Genomic DNA, 18,957 nt, shown 5'->3' on the forward strand with positions numbered 1-18,957 from the left:
ATACAGCCTGCACAAAACTAGGAGAGGCCTACATAGACAAAAATGCTGTGAACCAAGTTTGGTGAAGTTACATTTTGAAATTCATGAGAAGATGTTGTTTCAAGAAATATGTTGACAATGAATGGATAACTGACACTGGATTTCTCATCTTAACTAATAGCTAATCCTTAATCATTGGTTCCAATGAAGCTCCAGTGAAGTAAAACTGTTACAGTAGATACTGTAACCCAAGTTGGGTCCACACTGTAAGCTCAATAGGTGGAGCATAAGACTTCAAATCAGTAGGTTGTGTAGGATCAAATCCAGAGTCATTCATTCTTCATCTTGGATTTACATGCAGAAAAAGGTTAATGCTGGAAAAGAAGTCCAAGGACCCTGGTTAGATTTACTGACTGCTGTATATTATATAAGTGGAATACTGTTGAAAATGGCCAAACCAAACAAGATCAAACAAAACACTGACTAAAATAGGTACAGATTAATACTCACTTTTTGTATTCTGTCACTGTGTCACGCAGGATAGATTCATCTCGAGTGATATGACGTATCATAGCCGAGTACAGTCGTGTCACAGCCACAGCTGTTGTAACTGGTTCATCTCCCATCTCCCAACAAAACTTTGCCAATGATTGTCTAAAAAAACATACAATCGTCCTAGTATTCTGAAACACTTTTCATTCAAATAAATTACATTCCTAAAGTGTTGATTTGTTTAAGAGTTTTATATCAAGCAAGAAAATGTATTTGATTTTGTGGAGATGTTTGCTTTTCATGTGTCTTTTCATGAGGGAATACATGTACATTTAGACACCTGACTTCCCAAGATAACAGCGAATAAATAGAAGAGTGCTTGCTGGATATTTTTGTTCTTTCTGATTTTATATTTATAACAATTAGTATTTGATAAAGTAATATATCATTAAATGAATGTAAAAATTTAACTAATTAAAACTGGAGTGTTTTTACACATACTTTTGCTGCATACAAAATCTCCTACTTTACAACCTTAAACTCCCACTTTTAAAATGTCAATCTCCCACTTTTCAGTCTTAAAAGGTCCACATGTATCATTCTGTCATGGTGGTGTCTTAGTATCAGTAAGCAACCAAAGGACTAAATACCTGTGTAGAAGCACTGCATAAATGAGAAGATGTTTGCACGGTCTGGCAAACACAAACCTGCTTTTACAAATACCTGACAGTGTGTAGAAGCACTGCATAAATGAGAAGATGTTTGCACGGTCTGGCAAACATAAACCTGCTTTTACAAATACCTGACAGTGTGTAGAAGCACTGCATAAATGAGAAGATGTTTGCATGGTCTGGCAAACATAAACTTGCTTTTATAAATACCTGTGTAAAAGCGCTGCATAAATGAGAAGATGACATTGTCTGCATGGTCTGGCAAACATAAACTTGTTTTTATAAATACCTGTGTAGTAGCACTGCATAAATGAGAAGATGTTTGCATGGTCTGGCAAACATAAACTTGCTTTTATAAATACCTGTGTAAAAGCGCTGCATAAATGAGAAGATGACATTGTCTGCATGGTCTGGCAAACATAAACTTGTTTTCATAAATACCTGTGTAGTAGCACTGCATAAATGAGAAGATGTTTGCACGGTCTGGCAAACATAAACTTGCTTTTATAAATACCTGTGTAAAAGCGCTGCATAAATGAGAAGATGACATTGTCTGCATGGTCTGGCAAACATAAACTTGTTTTTATAAATACCTGTGTAGTAGCACTGCATAAATGAGAAGATGTTTGTATGGTCTGGCAAACATAAACTTGCTTGTATGTGTATCTTCATTCTCCTCAACAAACATGTCATTGTCTAGGTCAAGTTGCTCATCGGTGTCAAACCTGTAACAGAGGAGAAATAAATTTATTCAACTGTATGGTTATGTTCATAATTTAGAATGTTATTTAAACTTTTCTATTTCATACACAAAGTATATTGAAAGCTATACCTGGAAGCTTTCATCTGTGTACTGCAGACTTTATCAGCCAATTAATTTGGGCGGTGTTAGTCAACAAAAGAAGATTAGTTGGGTGATGAAGTCTGCAGAACACAGACAAAAACTTCCAGGTATAGCTTTCAATATACTTTGTGTGTGAGATAGAAGTTTAAATAACAACCTAAATTATGAAATTTATCACATGTTTTCCCGCAAATTATCGAAATATTAAAGTGAAATTATATAATTATATATATCTGGTATTTTCACAGTGAAAAATATCAAATATATTTTTCACTGGTCAGAAACTATACAAGAGGGCCAAGATGGCCCTAGTTCGCTCACCTTTGTAAAACACCATAACTGTGTAAACATGTTTTACCTAGTGATTTCAAGGAGACAAATATTCTGACCAATATTCATTAAGATTGGACCAAAAAACGTGGCCTCTTGAGTATAAAGAAGCATTTTCTTTGATTTGACCAAGTTACCTAGTTTTTTACCCCACATGACCCAGATGCGAACTTGTCCAAAATTTCATGAAAACAAACATTCTGACAAAGTTTCGGGAAGATTGGAGCAAAAATGTGGCCTCTAGAGTGTATACAAGCTTTTCTTATGACTTGACCTGGTGACCTAGTTTCTGAACCCACATGACCCAGATTTGAAATCGTCCAAGACGTCATGATAACAAACATTTTGACCAAATTTTATGAAGATAGAATAAAAAATGTGCCCCCTAGGGTGTAAACAAGCTTATTCTTTTATTTGACCTGGTGACCTAGTTCTTGACCCCACATGCGATATTTCATGCAGACAAACATTCTGACCAAGTTTCATGCACATCAAATGAACAAGAGTTGATTTGACCTGATGACCTAGTTTTTGACCCCATATGACCAAGTTTCAAACTTGGCCTAGAAATCATCAAGATAAACATTCTGACCAGCTTTCAAGAAGATAGGGTCATAAATGTGGCTTCTAGGTTGTTAACAAGCTTTTCCTTTGATTTGACCCGATGACCTTGCTTTTGACCCGACATGACCAAGTTTCGATCCAGGCCTAGAGATCATCAAGATAATCATTCTGTGCAAGTTTGTATCAAATCAAAGCATAAATGAAACCTCTATATGGCTGAAAGGGCCAAAATAGAAAATTTTGCCCCTTTCAGGGGCAGCAACTCTAGAACACATGATGGAATCTAGCTGGTTTTCGAAAGGAACCGAGATCTTATTGTGACTTAAGTTGTGGGTAAGTGTGGTTAAAATCAAATATAAAATGTCACTTCTATTGTGTTCACAAGGTAAAAATGAACAAATTTTGGCTCTTTCAGGGGTAAATCAGTGGCCGTAACTCTGGACCTTATGACTGGATCTGACAGTATCATCATGGAATCCAAGATTTATTGTTGTTGAAGATATTTTACAGACTGTATCAAATCAAACCGTAAATGAAGTCTCTATATGGCAGCAAAAGCCAAAATAGCAAATTTTGGTCCTTCAAGGGGCCATAACTCTGCAACCCATGATAGGATCTGGCCAGTTTTTGAAAGGAAGCAAAATATAATGCCAATACAAGTTGTGTGCAAGTTTGATTATAGTTGATTGCAAAATGTGGTCTCTATCCTGTTCACAAGCCAAAAATAGCAAGTTTTTGCCCTTTAAGGGGCCATAACTCTGGGACCCCTGATGGGATCTGGCCAGTTTTCAAAAGGAACCGAGATATCATGCCAATACAAGTTGTGTGCAAGTTTGATTAAAGTTGATTGCAAAATGTGGTCTCTATCGTGTTCACAGGTCAAAAATAGCAAATTTTGGCCCTTTAAGGGGCCATAACTCTGCAACCCATGACGGGATCTGGCCAGTTTTCGAAAGCAACCAAGGTATTATGCAAATACAACTTGTGTCCAGTTTTATTAAAGCTGATCACAAAATGTGGTCTCTACCGTGTTCACAAGCCAAAAATGGCAAATTCTGGCCCTTTAAGGGGCCATAACTGTGGAACCCATGATGGGATCTGGCCAGTTTTCGAAAGGAACCGAGATATCATGCCCATACAAGCTGTGTGCAAGTTTAATTAAAATCAAATACAAAAAGTGGTCTCTATCGTGTTCACAAGGAAACTGTGAACAGATGGATGGACGAAGGGTGATCAAAAAAGCTCACCCTGTCACTATGTGACAGGTGAGCTAAAAATGGGTAAATTTAATCAAAACATGAAAATTAACAGAAAATATGTTTGTTTTACATGTAAGATCAAAATATCTTTCACTTATAAGAACAACATATCTTAAATATTCACTTGTGACTATGCCACTTGTGAAAATATTGCATCTGGTGTTCACTTGTGAAACAAACAAATATCCTCTATAAATTAAGCTTCAGTGTGTTTTAATGAATCAGTATGTCTAATATTCAGTAAATTGTAAATATGTATATGATTCTGTATGCATGTGATTCAGTATGTATGCTTCTGTAATGTATGCATGAGATTCAGTGTGCATGCTTCTGTATGCATGTGATTCAGTGTGCATGCTTCTGTATGCATGTGATTCAGTGTGCATGCTTCTGTATGTACGTGTTATTTTGTATGCATGTGTTTCAGTATGTATATGATTTTGTATGTATAGGATTCAGTGTATGCTTCTGTATGACACATGTGTTTCGGTATGCATGCATGTGATTCAGTATGTATATGATTCAATATGTGTATTACTAAATATTTATATGGTTCTGTATCCAAATAATTCAGTGTGACAATGCTTCAGAATGCATAAGATGCAGTATGCATTATTCTGTATGTATATGATTCAGTGTGTTTATGATTCAGTATATAAAAGTCTACACTAATATGTTTTCACCTGACTTAAATAGGCTGATAATGGTGCAAGCACAAATTGAACTGGATGTGTGTCCATAGGACACAGGTCACAGGTACCCCCCACTCTTGTCACTGTACATGGTTTTATGACTCAATGTTAAACATTTTTTAAGATGTTTGCAACACAAACTTTTAAAAACTTTATGTGTATTCTTCACTTAGTGAAGGACCATAACTCTGGCCTAGCTGAGTACAATCCCAAAGAGAACACTTGATACAAAATTTCATAGGCTAACAATTCTCTAATGTTTTATGACTCTAGGTCAAGTACACTTTGACAAACATGCAGCACAAACTTTTATTTTTTGACAAAGTCAAGGGCCATAACTGGTCTGACTTGCAAAGTGAAAACAAGAGCTGTCCGTAAGACAGCGCGCTCGACTTTTCTCAGTGCTTGACTCTGTATTAGAGCTTTGCCAGTAAAAAAATTAAAAAGGGACATGTATAACAATCCCCTAATGTTTTATGACTCTAAGTCAAATATTTTTGAGATACATGTGACACAAACTTGTATCCCATTTATGCATATTTTTGACAATCAAGGGCCATAACTCTGGTCTGACTGACAAAAATCCAGAACAAAATCCCATGTGCATGACTTCACATGCTGAATAATATTCCTATAATGTTTCATGACCGTAGGTTGTATACTTTCTGACATGTGCAACACAACTTTTAATGCCCTTTCATGCATATTTTTTTACTAAGTCAAGGGCCATAACTCTGGTGTGACAGAGTGATATCTCTAATGAAACCCAAGATGCACAACTTCACATGCTGAATAATATTCCTGCAATGTTTCATAATACTGGGTCAAATACTTTTTGAGATACATGCAACACAAACCTATGCCCTTTTTAAGCCTATTTTTGACTAAGACAAGGGCCATTTGATGACTCTGGGTCAAATACTTTTAGAGATATGAATGACACACATTAAGACGGATGGATTGAAGGACAAACAAATGGACAAGGGCAACCAGTGCATATCAGGATAAACCTGCACATCCATGAAGGCTGATCTTGGTCTGCACTGTTCGCTATTCAGTCAGTAAATTTTCACTGAACACCTCTTCGAATAATTAAATGGTACTACCCAAATTGAAAGATGGACCAGTCCATTTAAGAAATTTAGCAGGGTGAAGGTAAGGAAATAAAGATGGAGGATATAGTCAACTGTCATCCATCTAATAGCAGGCACTATAAATTTTACCATTCTTAATCCACTTAAACAGACACTTACCTGTCTAACAAAACGGAAAGCAGACGTAAGACATTTTTTCTATTCATTTCAGTTGTGCCAGTCAGCTTTAACATCAGTTTATTGATATGATGGTGTTTGGGAACCTGGAATAAATGTTGCAAGTAATGAATGCCTCATGGTGTTCGGGAACATGCAAGTAATGAAAGCCACGTGGAGTTTGGGAACATGCAAGAAATGAATGCCACGTGGTGTTCCGGAACATGCAAGAAATGAATGCCACGTGGAGTTCGGGAACATGCAAGAAATGAATGCCTCATGGTGTTCAGGAACATGAAGTAATGAATGCCACGTGGAGTTTGGGAACATGCAAGAAATGAATGCCACGTGGTGTTCCGGAACATGCAAGAAATGAATGCCACATGGTGTTCGGGAACATGCAAGTAATGAATGCCACGTGGTATTCGGGAACATGCAAGAAATGAATGCCACATGGTGTTCAGGAACATGCAAGTAATGAATGCCACGTGGTGTTCCGGAACATGCAAGAAATGAATGCCACATGGTATTCGGGAACATGCAAGAAATGAATGCCACATGATGTTTGGGAACATGCAAGTAATGAATGCCACGTGGTGTTCGGGAACATGCAACTAATGAATGCCACGTGGTGTTCCGGAACATGCAAGAAATGAATGCCACGTGGTGTTCGGGAACAAGCAAGTAATGAAAGCCACATGGTGTTTGGGAACATAGAATAAATGTTGCAAGTAATAAATTCTCTTATGTCTTCGAATATTCTTTTACATTTGAACAAACTGACCCTAGACATCATATATAAAATATTGCATTGCCTCAAAAAAAAACTTTTTTAAATTACAGTCTGAAAGACATACATTATCTGTCCCTGCAGAGAAGTACTAATTCATCACAGACGTTGATCTAGAAAGATTAAACTGTTTATAACAACCTGTGTGTAAAGTTGGTCCAGCCTATCCAGTGTGAGATATTCCTTCATGATAACACCTTGCTGCAATATTAACTCCATAAACTTCACCTTGTCTGTTACTATGGCTTCTGTAAGCACATCGTCTAGACTACCTGCAACACATTTACTCCATTTTAAACACTGGCTTAACACTGTTTTTTTTATAGTTTGAACTTTGGTAATATACATGTTTCAACAGCTAAGTAAGGAGGCACAACATCACTGGTAAACCTAGACTGGCTCCCATCCCTATGTTTGTTCTGTCATATTTCTCATATATACATGTTCTTCATTAAAAGTGGGAGTAACTCTGGCAGTTTGTTCTGTATTCACATCTTTTATTGCCCCTGGCTCCAAACATAGGTTTAGCCATTCAGATAGACTGTGCTATTTTAGAGGCTAGAAGGTCTGTAGTATTTAAAAAAAAAAAAAAAACATACAGCCAGGAAGCCAGGCTACAAATGTTTCAACAATGCAACATCACTGGTACACCAGTCAGTCAATTAACACTACTGATCTAAAAATAAACCAGAGTGTGTTATATTTATGCAAGCTCAGCAAAAGCAGACAGCAGAAATTATGCATGCTCAGCGAAATTATTACTCTGTCTTGTTCTATTTATAAATACTTTCTTGTAGATCTATGTTATTGTTGTTCAAATACATATATAACTGTTAGACTATTGTGAGTTAAATCTACTACTAACATTTTCATTGAATAAGAATGTAATACTCTGTTCTACAGACTGTTCATTTTTTTTTACTGATTTGTCCACTATATAGGCTGTACAAGTACACAGCTTGTACATTTATAAGTACATCTACTTGATTCTGTTTTAAAAGCTCTTAAGAGTTTCTGCTATATTGTTAATGTACCAACGACTTTGTAAATAAAAACTGACTTGACTTATTTACAAACAGTGAATGTATCATCTGTTAGCTACACCTCATGGAAAAATTAAAATTCAATTCTCCTGACAGGTTTAAACTTTTTTCTCAAAGTCACCTTCACTAAAAACTGAAGAATCAGATTTTTAGATAAACTGTAGTAAAAAGTCATATTAATAGTGTTATTTCTAGAGCTCAAAAAGGGCAGGGTGCTGAATAAAAGGGGCAGGGTGCTGCCAAAAAGGGGCATAGTGCCGTTTTAAGGTTTAATTAGGAGTATATCACCAAAACACAGAAATATTTTATAAACGAATAACATTGTTACCAATATTTTACTTAACCATTACATGTTCTGCCGTACTGTCCCGTACTGAAAATATTCTGAAAAAGTTGTCCCCCTTTGAAAATGAATGCCATTTGTAAAGAAATAGAAATAAACAATTGCTGAAAACTGTGTTCCACTTAATTATGTGAAATTTCAACACTCGCATGCGATTGCAAATGAATCAAAACTAACATGTGTAACAGTTCTTTGAAAATGGTGACTTTTTGAAGGCGTTTGACTGTCTGAAAGTGGGTCCCATTTAGGCACATGGGTGAAAGTATGGAATATTGAAAATCCTGAAAAATTTGCTGGGGGCTTGGGGGCCGCTAGGGCCCCCGGTGGGTCCAGGGCAAAGCCTTGGTAGGGGGGCCAGGGTGGCGAAACCCCCCGGAAGCTTCTGAGAATTAGTGATTTTGAACGCTTAGAACAGCCCTATTCTACCCTTATATGTGTGCCAAAAATTTACTTATTATATTGCACAAAATGCATGATTTTCAGTTAACAGTAACTTTTCTAAGTCAAGGACTTGCTTCAACAATATACCCTCAACATATTTTTGTAAGATTCAGACTGAAACTACCTGAAAATTCTAGCAACATTTTTGTTTTTTCATGCCACCATATTTTAATGTTTTGGCGCAACATTCACAAAATGCAGACCCTGCAATATCCGGTTTTCGTAGCCAAAGACCCCATCGATCACCATCAGTGTCACATTCAGATAGCCAAGCCCATCTCCATTTGTTACCATGTTTGCTTTCTAAGTCCTAAGTATTGTACGCTGGCGGTAAAAACATTATTTTTCACGCACTAACCCGTGCAGCCCTAATTACGGCGTGTTAATCCCCGAAAGAAATCTTGATCTTCCTCCAGTTCCTCGTGGAAAGATTGATACTTTGGAGATAAAAAGCGTGCAAACCGTAGAAATCAAGACATGCGTGTGAAAGTCCGTACAAACTGACGCGGCAACTTTTAGGCGCACGTGAAAGTCATGAAAAACGTGAGTGAATAGTTATATAAACGGTCGTCTAAAATGATGTTTTAAAACAAACAGTTGAAGTAAATTTCGGTACGTAACGGGATCGAGTAATCATCACTGCAATATTTTTTTATAAAAGTGACTTTTCCGTGGTTGACGCTTGTTTTAAAATTGGAACTCTTTACAAGGTGTGTATAATAAAATCCAGACATCACGAAAGTTGCCAAAAATGGCTATCTGATCTAGATTGCTTTGGATTCGAAAATCCCGAAAAATAATTATCAACCCACCCCTGTTCAAAGCGGAAAAAATAACAATTATCGGTAAATATTCTGTTGATAAAATAAGTACTGGCCTTGTTTTCGTCATCAGTTAAAACCCCCTTAAAGAGCTAAAAGAAGTGTGTCGGTATCATGGCATCTGAAGTGGAGATCAAAGTTGCCCGAGACTGTCATGGCATTACGTCATGTTTTCGCGCCATGTGACACATCACTGCCTGATCGTACCGCCTCGGTTCTTTAAAACAGTAAAAAAAAGTATCTTCTTTAATTTTTTTAAAAGCGAATGTGCAATATCCCGTAAAAAATGACAGGTAAATGTGTCAAACGATAAGTGACCTATTTGCCCTAAAATTTTTTACATTATTGTTTGAGAAGAATATCTCACATAGTGTCGTGTCAAAAATACATCTACAGATATTCATTTACTTATCAAACTTATTTAAAACCACAGCGACATCATACTGCTTTATTTTAAAACCATATTTCTATTTACGTTCACGAGGTCACGTAACCTATTCTGCCGCATTACACAGAAATCTGTTTGCCAAAAATTGTTTTACTCATGTATTGAAATAGCTGCCGCTTTTTTATTACTTAAGATTTTTTAATTCTTCTTTTTTGTACTTTCTTGTCAAAAGTCTGAATTTTATGACCATAGAATGTAGTATTTATTTACTTTTAGAAATAAATAAATATTTAAGATCGCGCTGTTTGAAATTTTACAAATAAATGTATGAAAATTCGATCGTTTTTATAGACTTTTGCCTACATTTCTGTCGATATCTTATTAAAATCGTTATAGAATTCAAACTGTATTACTTCTCAAGCGGTGTTGAAAATTTGAAGCGATTATATTAAAAAATGAATGCACTACGCGCGTTTTTTGTGTACGTGTCGATAAACAAAAGTAACGGCGATCTAGCCTAAATTAGATATTATTATTACCATAGGTCGCACGTGTTCGTGGAATGGAAAATTACTGGTATGACGTTTTGATATCTTTACGATTCGCGGGTAAATTCCACAATCTAGGTTATTTTTAGGGATGTAATTTCTGAATTTGGTAAAGTTACGAGGTAAAATCCACGCGTCCGATCGGATGAGCATACAGAGAGGTCCACTCGTCCCTATCCCGACTTTAACCCACCAATGCTCGTATAAGACATAACTCGCAATATACGAGGCGACTACATGTGCATGCAAGAAATCGAGAAATGCATGCTGCAGACAGAAGTCCGTGCAAATTCTGACGCGCGGAAACTTTTCGGCGCATGTAAAATTTATGAAAAACGTAACAGTTGTTTTCATTGAAGTACAGTGCCTACGCGGGCCAATCAAAATTGTCGTTACATATTGACGATATGCGAGATGCGCTGCAAACGGCAGATAAACAGAGTCGATTGTGTTTGTCGCCGATCGACTGATTTTTCAAGCTTTGTTTATTGATGACACAATACCACCACCTTCCCCCCCCCCCCCCACCCCCCGGAATTTCGACCCGGATTTAACGATTTGGAAAAACGATCCCGGCCTAAGGCAGTCTTTTTTATGGAATTCAATGTTTATATAAGTATACTTACACTTGTTTTGTTGTTTTTGTAATGATAGCGTGTATATTACTTATATTACTCTATAAAACAAGTGCCAGCATACTGATATAAGCATTGAATTCCGAAAAAAGAACTGTTTAAACAGGCCCCACTTCCAGACAGTCATGCTCTTTTAAATTCTCACCATTTTCAAGGAACTGTTACACATGTTTGTTTTGATGCATTTGTAATAGCGTGCGAGTGTTGAAATTTCACATAACTAGGCGGAACACAGTTTTCAGCGATTGTTTATTTTTATTTCTTTACAAATGGCATTCATTTTCAAAGGGGGACAACTTTTTCAGAATATTTTCAGTACGGGACAGTACGGCAGAACATATAATGGTCATGTAAAATATTAGTAACGATGTTGTTTGTTTATAAAATATTTCTGTGTTTTAGAGATATACTCCTGAACCTTAAACTGGAAAGTTACCGCAGCAGTAGTTACATTTCTAGATGTTTATAGTTATGTATTTTTACACTTATGATTTTTGTGCACATACTTTTAAATCACAGAATAATTAAAGTGGTAAAAGATGTTCCCAAAACCAGTAACAGAGTTTACAAAGGGTTTAACATTACTTTATATTTTTGTCAAACCATTCACTGAAGCTTTTTTCTCAAAAAAATGTTACCAAGGATGTCAACTTATTCATATGGATAATCATGATATAGTGGAGGGTTTTTATATGTTACATGTGTCTAATAAGCTTGAAGCCAAGATCATGTTACAACATAATAAAAAGGTCAGTTTCAGGTCACATTGTAACTAATATGTATCAAAATTTATGTCATATTAATTAGGTCTTTCATCAATATTTAACATTAACAGAAAAGTGCTATAAAAGTTTGTAAAAAAATGTATCCAAAATGTACTATCCGGATACAGGTACACTTTCGGAATGACATGTGAAAGTGGTTTTTGTTCAGGTCACAATAGCCTAAATAGTTTTCCTTATATATTCTATATAAAACTGACCTTTTTCAAAGAGCTACCAAGCATAGCTAGACCCATTTCAGAGAACAAATCCTTACCTCATTTTAAAGAGTTATGATAAAACTGATATAAAATGAAGAGAAAAGTAGGGGTCATGTATCTTCTAAGAGAGATTTCTCTGGTCACATTTACTTACTGTAAACTGACATCAAAATCACACTGCTGTGACCTGGAAGTACTACTCATACTAAAATTGAGCTTGACTTCACCAAATACAACCTGCTCTCCCATTTTTCCTACCAAAATGTCAACAATACATCCACAATGAAATTTAAACAAAAATTAGCCTCAATTTAGACCTCTGTTGCCATGCCAAGTGAAAAATTAGTGTTCAAATACCTGGCAGCCATTACGCGACTAGACCAGATGGCTCCCACGCTGGTTCCTTTAGTTTAGTAAGGCCTATAAGAAAAACTGTTTTTCTGTAATAGTCTCAATTTCATTTGTATAGTACCAGTAACACATCTGCATGAAAAATACCAAGTTTCAGCTTCATTAAATCAGTTTTCCAGGTTTTATGGCATTTTCAGTAACGCGGGTCCCTGCGCCAATTTTCCTTCAAAACTGATGTCGCGACATAATTTTTAACCAGTTCTTCTAGCCAGAGCTGGTTTTTGCCCTATTTCATAAATTTTCACCATAATTTGCAAGCAAATTACACATTAACACTTTGAAATGTATCAAATGTCCCCTATGAAAGGTATATATGGGCATAATTTAGAGTGCAAATTTGCATTTTTTTTAAAAAAATACCCCCAAAACAGTGAAAATGTGATTTTTTGGGTTTTTATCAATTTTCGCAGCAAAATTTCAATGAAATGCTCATTTTTAACCAAAATCTGACCAAACTAGTTCATTTATATCAATATCTGGACAAATCTTAATTTTTGCCCACATTTTCTTATAGGTCACAATAGCCTAAATAGTTTTCCTTATATATTCTATATAAAACTGACCTTTTTCAAAGAGCTACCAAACATAGCTAGACCCATTTCAGAGAACAAATCCTTACCTCATTTTAAAGAGTTATGATAAAACTGATATAAAATGAAGAGAAAAGTAGGGGTCATGTATCTTCTAAGAGAGATTTCTCTGGTCACATTTACTTACTGTAAACTGACATCAAAATCACACTGCTGTGACCTGGAAGTACTACTCATACTAAAATTGAGCTTGACTTCACCAAATACAACCTGCTCTCCCATTTTTCCTACCAAACTGTCAACAATACATCCACAATGAAATTTAAACAAAAATTAGCCTCAATTTAGACCTCTGTTGCCATGCCAAGTGAAAAATTAGTGTTCAAATACCTGGCAGCCATTACGCGACTAGACCAGATGGCTCCCACGCTGGTTCCTTTAGTTTAGTAAGGCCTTCACTTTACTTGACTCACTAAGGTAAACCAGAGATAATTCCTCAAATTATGATGATACTTATCATAAAAAATAGTGATATTCAGCTTTTTTGAAGGAATAATTGAAAATTTGCATGTTGTTGTTGTTGTTTGCATACGACATCGGGTGTATTTAGAATCGTGAACGGATATCTTTAACTTATTTTTGCTTTCGAAATTCATTAAAATTTGTGGATTTTCTAGTTAAAATGAAGGTAGGATTAGACTGCAAAGATATATTCTTATTATACTAAACAATGGTTTAATTTAAAGCTTGCATGAAGAAATTTTACAGGGCGCTTTTCACGTGCTCGGTAATCAGCTAGCCGCTTACGGATAATTTATTAATTGGCGCTTTTTTGACAGTACACATAATCAATACTTTATCAATTAATCATAACACCTCATTGATTCTCGTTACCTGTGTGCACTCACCGTGACGTAATTTGCTGATCAAAAAATCAGCGAGGCATGTCTACAGGATAAAGGGCGGGATTTAGCAGAAGATCAAAGGCAGGAGGGCACACTATAAGGGCAGCGTGGCAGCAATTAAAAAGGGCAGGGTGGGGCACCCCGCTGCGTCGCTCTAGAAATAACACTATATTAATGAACAAAATGTGCCAATTTTCAAAAAAAAAAATCTGCTGGCGTTCTTTGATAATTTATGCCATTAATTAAAAAAAATCTATCTACTGTATTATAATTTTCAAAAAGGGCTTACTGATGTTAAGCATACATTAAATTACAGAAAAGCCTGCCCTAGCTCCATCTTGTGGCTTGTAAACTCGTGATCATGTTACCCTAGCTTTACCCTAAGGTATTCATGGACATGTTCTCCACAACTGACAACCTTAAGCTTCTAAGTTAAACATGAATCAGTGACATGTTCTCCACATGACAGCTTCTCCACATGGATCGGTTTGTTCTCCATAAGAAACTGACATGTTCTCCACAACAAACTGACAACCTTTTAATATGAATCAGTGACATGTTCTCCACAAGTAACTGACATGTTCTCCACAACTAAATTACAACCTTCTCACATGAATTAGTGACATGTTCCCCACAAATAACGGACAACTTCTCTACATGGATCAGTTACATGGTCTTCACAACTGACAACATTCTAAGTTAAACTTGAATCAGTGACATGTTCTCCAAAAGAAACTGACACATTCTCCATAACTGACAACCTTTTAACATGAATCAGTGATATGTTCTCTACAAATAACGGACATCTTCTCTACATGGATCAGTTACATAGTCTTCACAACTGACAACTTTCTAAGTTAAACATGAATCAGTGACATGTTCTCAATATGACAACTTCTCCATATGGATCAGTTTATACTTCTCCGAAAGAAACTGACATGTTCTCCACAACGAACTGACAACCTTCTCACATGAATCAGTGACATGTTCTCCAAATGACAACTTCTCCCATGAATCAGTGACATGTTCCCCACAAGTAATGGACAACTCTACATGGATCAGTTACATGTTCTCCACAAGAAACTGACATGTTCTCCACAATGTACTGACAACCTTCTCACATGAATCAGTAACATGTTCCCCACAAGTATCGGACAACTTCTCCACATGGATCAGTTACATGTTCTTCACAAACAACTGACAACCTTCCTACATGAATCATGGACATGTTCTCCACCAGTAACTGAGCACTTCCTCATATGAACCAGTGACACGTTTCCCACAAATAACGGACAACTTCTCTACATGGATCAGTTACATGTTCTCCACAAGTAACTGACAACCTTCCCACATGAATCATGGACATGTTCTCCACCAGTTACTGGGCACTTCCTCACATGAACCAGTGACATGTTTCCCACAAATAACAGACAACTTCTCTACATGGATCAGTTACATGTTCTCCACAAGTAACTGACAACCTTCCCACAAGAATCATGGACATATTCTCGGCCAGTTACTGAGCACTTACTCACATAAACCAGTGACATGTTCTCCACAAACGACTAACAACTTCTGCAGATGTATATGTGTCATGTCCTCATAAAGACAGTGACAGCCTCCTGGCATAAATCTGTGGCAGAGCATGAATACTTAAAAGATATGTTGTCTTCCTTCATGAACTTGTGACCTCTTGATTCTTGTGTTTTACCAACAGGACATATGTATCAGTAGTAAAGAGAATTTCTTTTACATAACACAAGGAATGCAATTTTGAACAGAACTAATCAGAAACATATTCATTAAATGTTTCACCTACCTAAACAAGCAGCTTTTTTCTGTAAAAATGCATCTCATAATATTATGCAATCTATGAAGTTTAACAGCAGAGCTATTTTTTGTTTAGGAAGTGTTTTCAATGAAGTGTTTCATGGTAAAAACCAAACATATTAAAATGAAAGTGATTTTTCAAGAACTTAATATGGATCTTTATCACAAACAGTCATGCATATCAAATTTTAACTTGGTGTGAAAAATATATAGCCACAATACATGAATTTATCATCACGTTTCTTATACCCACAAAAGTTTTGATGCTCTAAATCTCTTTTAAAACCTCTATTTATACCCACCTTGCTTCCAAAGGACATCTTCCCTAAATATTTCCTCTTGAGCAAGGTCCACTCTATTCCAGGTGAGAGCCAGCTTCAACTGCGTGAGCCGCTGGTTCTCGTCCCCACCAGCTTGAGCCTTCAGTAGCACGGACAAGATAGCCATGTCCAGGTCCTCAGCTTTATTCATGTTGAATATTATCATCTAAAACAAAAAAGAGACTTTTTCCAGTATGACTGAAGGAGACTGAACAGTCATTCTGCATAAAGGGTTATTCAAAAGAAATCAAAGTTTCTGTAAGAGTTTAATTAATAATATATAAATTAAAAATCTGAAATATACATTTTTTCCTGCATGAGCAAACCTAAATGAAAGCATATACAACTGAAACTTTGAATCTGAAACTCATTTATCTGGAAATTTAGTCCCTTCAAAATTCTATCTAAATGTATGTTTTTTTGGGCATAAAGTCAGAGTGGCCAGTTGTGGCAAAGTGAATTTGAAGCTGCTAAATATTCCCAAAAACTGTACATAGATTTATAAAATGTAGATGTCATGTTAACATTCAAATTGTACATAGATTTATAAAATGTAGATGTCATGTTAACATATAAATATATATATGAAGCTACAGAAAAACATTTTAGCAAAAACACTAGATCCAAGTATAAGTTTCTTGAAGTAAAACCACTTGGTCTCCAAGGAATTTGAAAAGTTTTCTGACTAAACAAAAATAACAAGAGCTGTCCGTAAGACAGCCAAGCTCGACTATTCGAAATATTGTCACAGAAGCAGGAAATTATTACCCAAAATGTTAAATATCAAAAGTGTTTTAAGTTCGAAAGGGGACATAATTTGACCAAAATACATATCAGAGTTATGGGACTTGATGTTATCAACTAGTTTTATAACCCCGAAGAAACATGTTAAGTTTCAATTCAATATCTGCATTAGTTTTGGGGATAGTAACTTGCATGTTAAACTTTAACCAGAATTTTCTAAGTCCAAAAGGGGGCATAATTTGCTCAAAATACATGTTAAGAGTTATGGAACTTGACCCAGTGAGGTTGGTTATTGACCTAGAAAAAGGATAAATAAGTTTCAAAGCTATATGCCTTTTGGTAATAGATGTATGTACTTGCACGCAAAACTTTAACCAGGATTTTCTAAGTCCAAAAGGGGGCATAATTTGCCCAAAATACATATCAGAGTTATGGGACTTGGTGCTATCAACTAGTTTTATAACCCCGAAGACACACGTGAAGTTTCAATTTAATATCTGTAGTAGTTTTGGAGATAGTTACTTGCATGTAAAACTTTAACCAGAATTTTCTAAGTCCAAAAGGGGGTATAATTTGCCCAAAATATGTGTCAGAGTTATGGGACTTGACCCAGTGAGGTAGGTAATTGACCTAGAAAAAGAAAAAATAAGTTTCAAATCTATATGCTTTTTAGTAATAGCTGTATGTACTTGCACGCAAAACTTTAACCAGAATTTTCTAAGTCCAAAAGGGGGCATAATTTGGCCAAAATACATGTCAGAGTTATTGGGCTTGACCCAGTGAGGTAGGTAATTGATCTAGAAAAAGAAAAAATAAGTTTCAAATCTATATGCCTTTTAGTAATAGCTGTATGTACTTGCACGCAAAACTTTAACCAGAATTTTCTAAGTCCAAAAGGGGGCATAATTTGGCCAAAATGAAGGTCAGAGTTATGGGACCTGGTGCTATCAACTAGTTTTATAACCCCGAAGACACATGACTGTGAAGTTTCAATTCAATATCTGCATTAGTTTTAGAGATAGTAACTTGCATGTAAAACTTTAACCAAAATTTTCTAAGTCCAAAAGGGGGCATAATTTGCTCAAAATACATGTCAGAGTTATGGGACTTGACCCAGAGAGGTTGGTAATTGACCTAGAAAAAGAATAAATAAGTTTCAAAGCTATATGCCTTTAAATGATAGCTGTATGTACTTGCATGCAAAAACTTAACCAAGGTGTGACGCCGACGCCGACGCCAGGGTGAGTAGAATAGCTAGACTATTCTTTGAATAGTCGAGCTAAAAATGAAAAATTACATTTGTAAGAACCATGCAAAAACTTTTTTTTCTGAAAGAAATGCTAATGGCATCAATTAGAATTCAGGTATTCTGAAACAATTCACTTTTGTGGGCATCCAATTTTGTGGGTGTTTTTGCCAAAAAGCTAATTCATTGGAGCTTAAATATGTAGATTTAATACTTTAAACTTCAAGATAAGATAAACAGAAACATTTTTTGCATATTATGCATTAATTCAGTTCATGTATTGACACAACTACAAAAGTAAGTCCCCCATAAGCAGGGCTTCGGAAATTTGCCGGTTTGTCGGTTTTGGACCGATTTTTGACTTTTCAGACCGATTCGAGAAGTGAAAAAACGAAAAAAATCGGTCCCGTAAAAATGGAGAAAAGTATAAATTTCGGTCTGATATCTCAATACACGATCACCTGCCAAGTAGGAAATTGTTGGTCGCACCTTCAGATAATCAATAAACGTGTCAATCGGTCTGATTGTCACTTTGATAATCAGTCCGTAATTAGCGCGTGACGCAATCAGTGCTCGCGCGGCACCTCCTTTAATGTTTGCAGACAGCCGACTGCGGTGTATTAAACATTTTTGACTGGTTTCCTAACGTTTCTGACTGGATCCAAATCATTTCGACGGGGATCCACTTCTTTTATTTAGAATCCGACGGATGGTTTATTTCAAAAGGCTATGTTTGATCACGGTAACAAACAAATGGTCGCTGCATTTAATCAAAGAGCTATATTATAGGTCTTTGATTTAATGAGACATCACACGGAAAACCGATAAAAATAATTTTTATAATTATTTGATTTGAAAAAATTACATGATTCATTTGTTGGGGCTCCAGTTGAAACAAA

At 36.0% G+C, this 18,957-nt stretch overlaps 1 protein-coding gene across 3 annotated transcripts in view; it reads right to left on the bottom strand.

Annotated features, from left to right (window-relative positions):
• The window catches only part of LOC123546843 (transient receptor potential cation channel subfamily M member-like 2), a 73,458-nt gene that overhangs the window by 25,629 nt on the left and 28,872 nt on the right, over positions 1-18,957 (bottom strand). For all 3 annotated transcript variants that reach the window (XM_053551154.1, XM_045333455.2, XM_053551153.1), the window contains exons 12-16: positions 16,051-16,234; positions 7,013-7,143; positions 6,085-6,188; positions 1,736-1,867; positions 490-633 (exon numbers count right to left, since the gene is read on the bottom strand). In XM_053551154.1, the coding sequence (XP_053407129.1) occupies positions 490-633; positions 1,736-1,867; positions 6,085-6,188; positions 7,013-7,143; positions 16,051-16,234 (695 nt within the window). The remainder of the gene's footprint in view (positions 1-489; positions 634-1,735; positions 1,868-6,084; positions 6,189-7,012; positions 7,144-16,050; positions 16,235-18,957) is intronic.

This window comes from Mercenaria mercenaria, chromosome 9, assembly GCF_021730395.1.
Source record: "Mercenaria mercenaria strain notata chromosome 9, MADL_Memer_1, whole genome shotgun sequence".
Classification (NCBI taxonomy): Eukaryota; Metazoa; Mollusca; class Bivalvia; order Venerida; family Veneridae; genus Mercenaria; species Mercenaria mercenaria.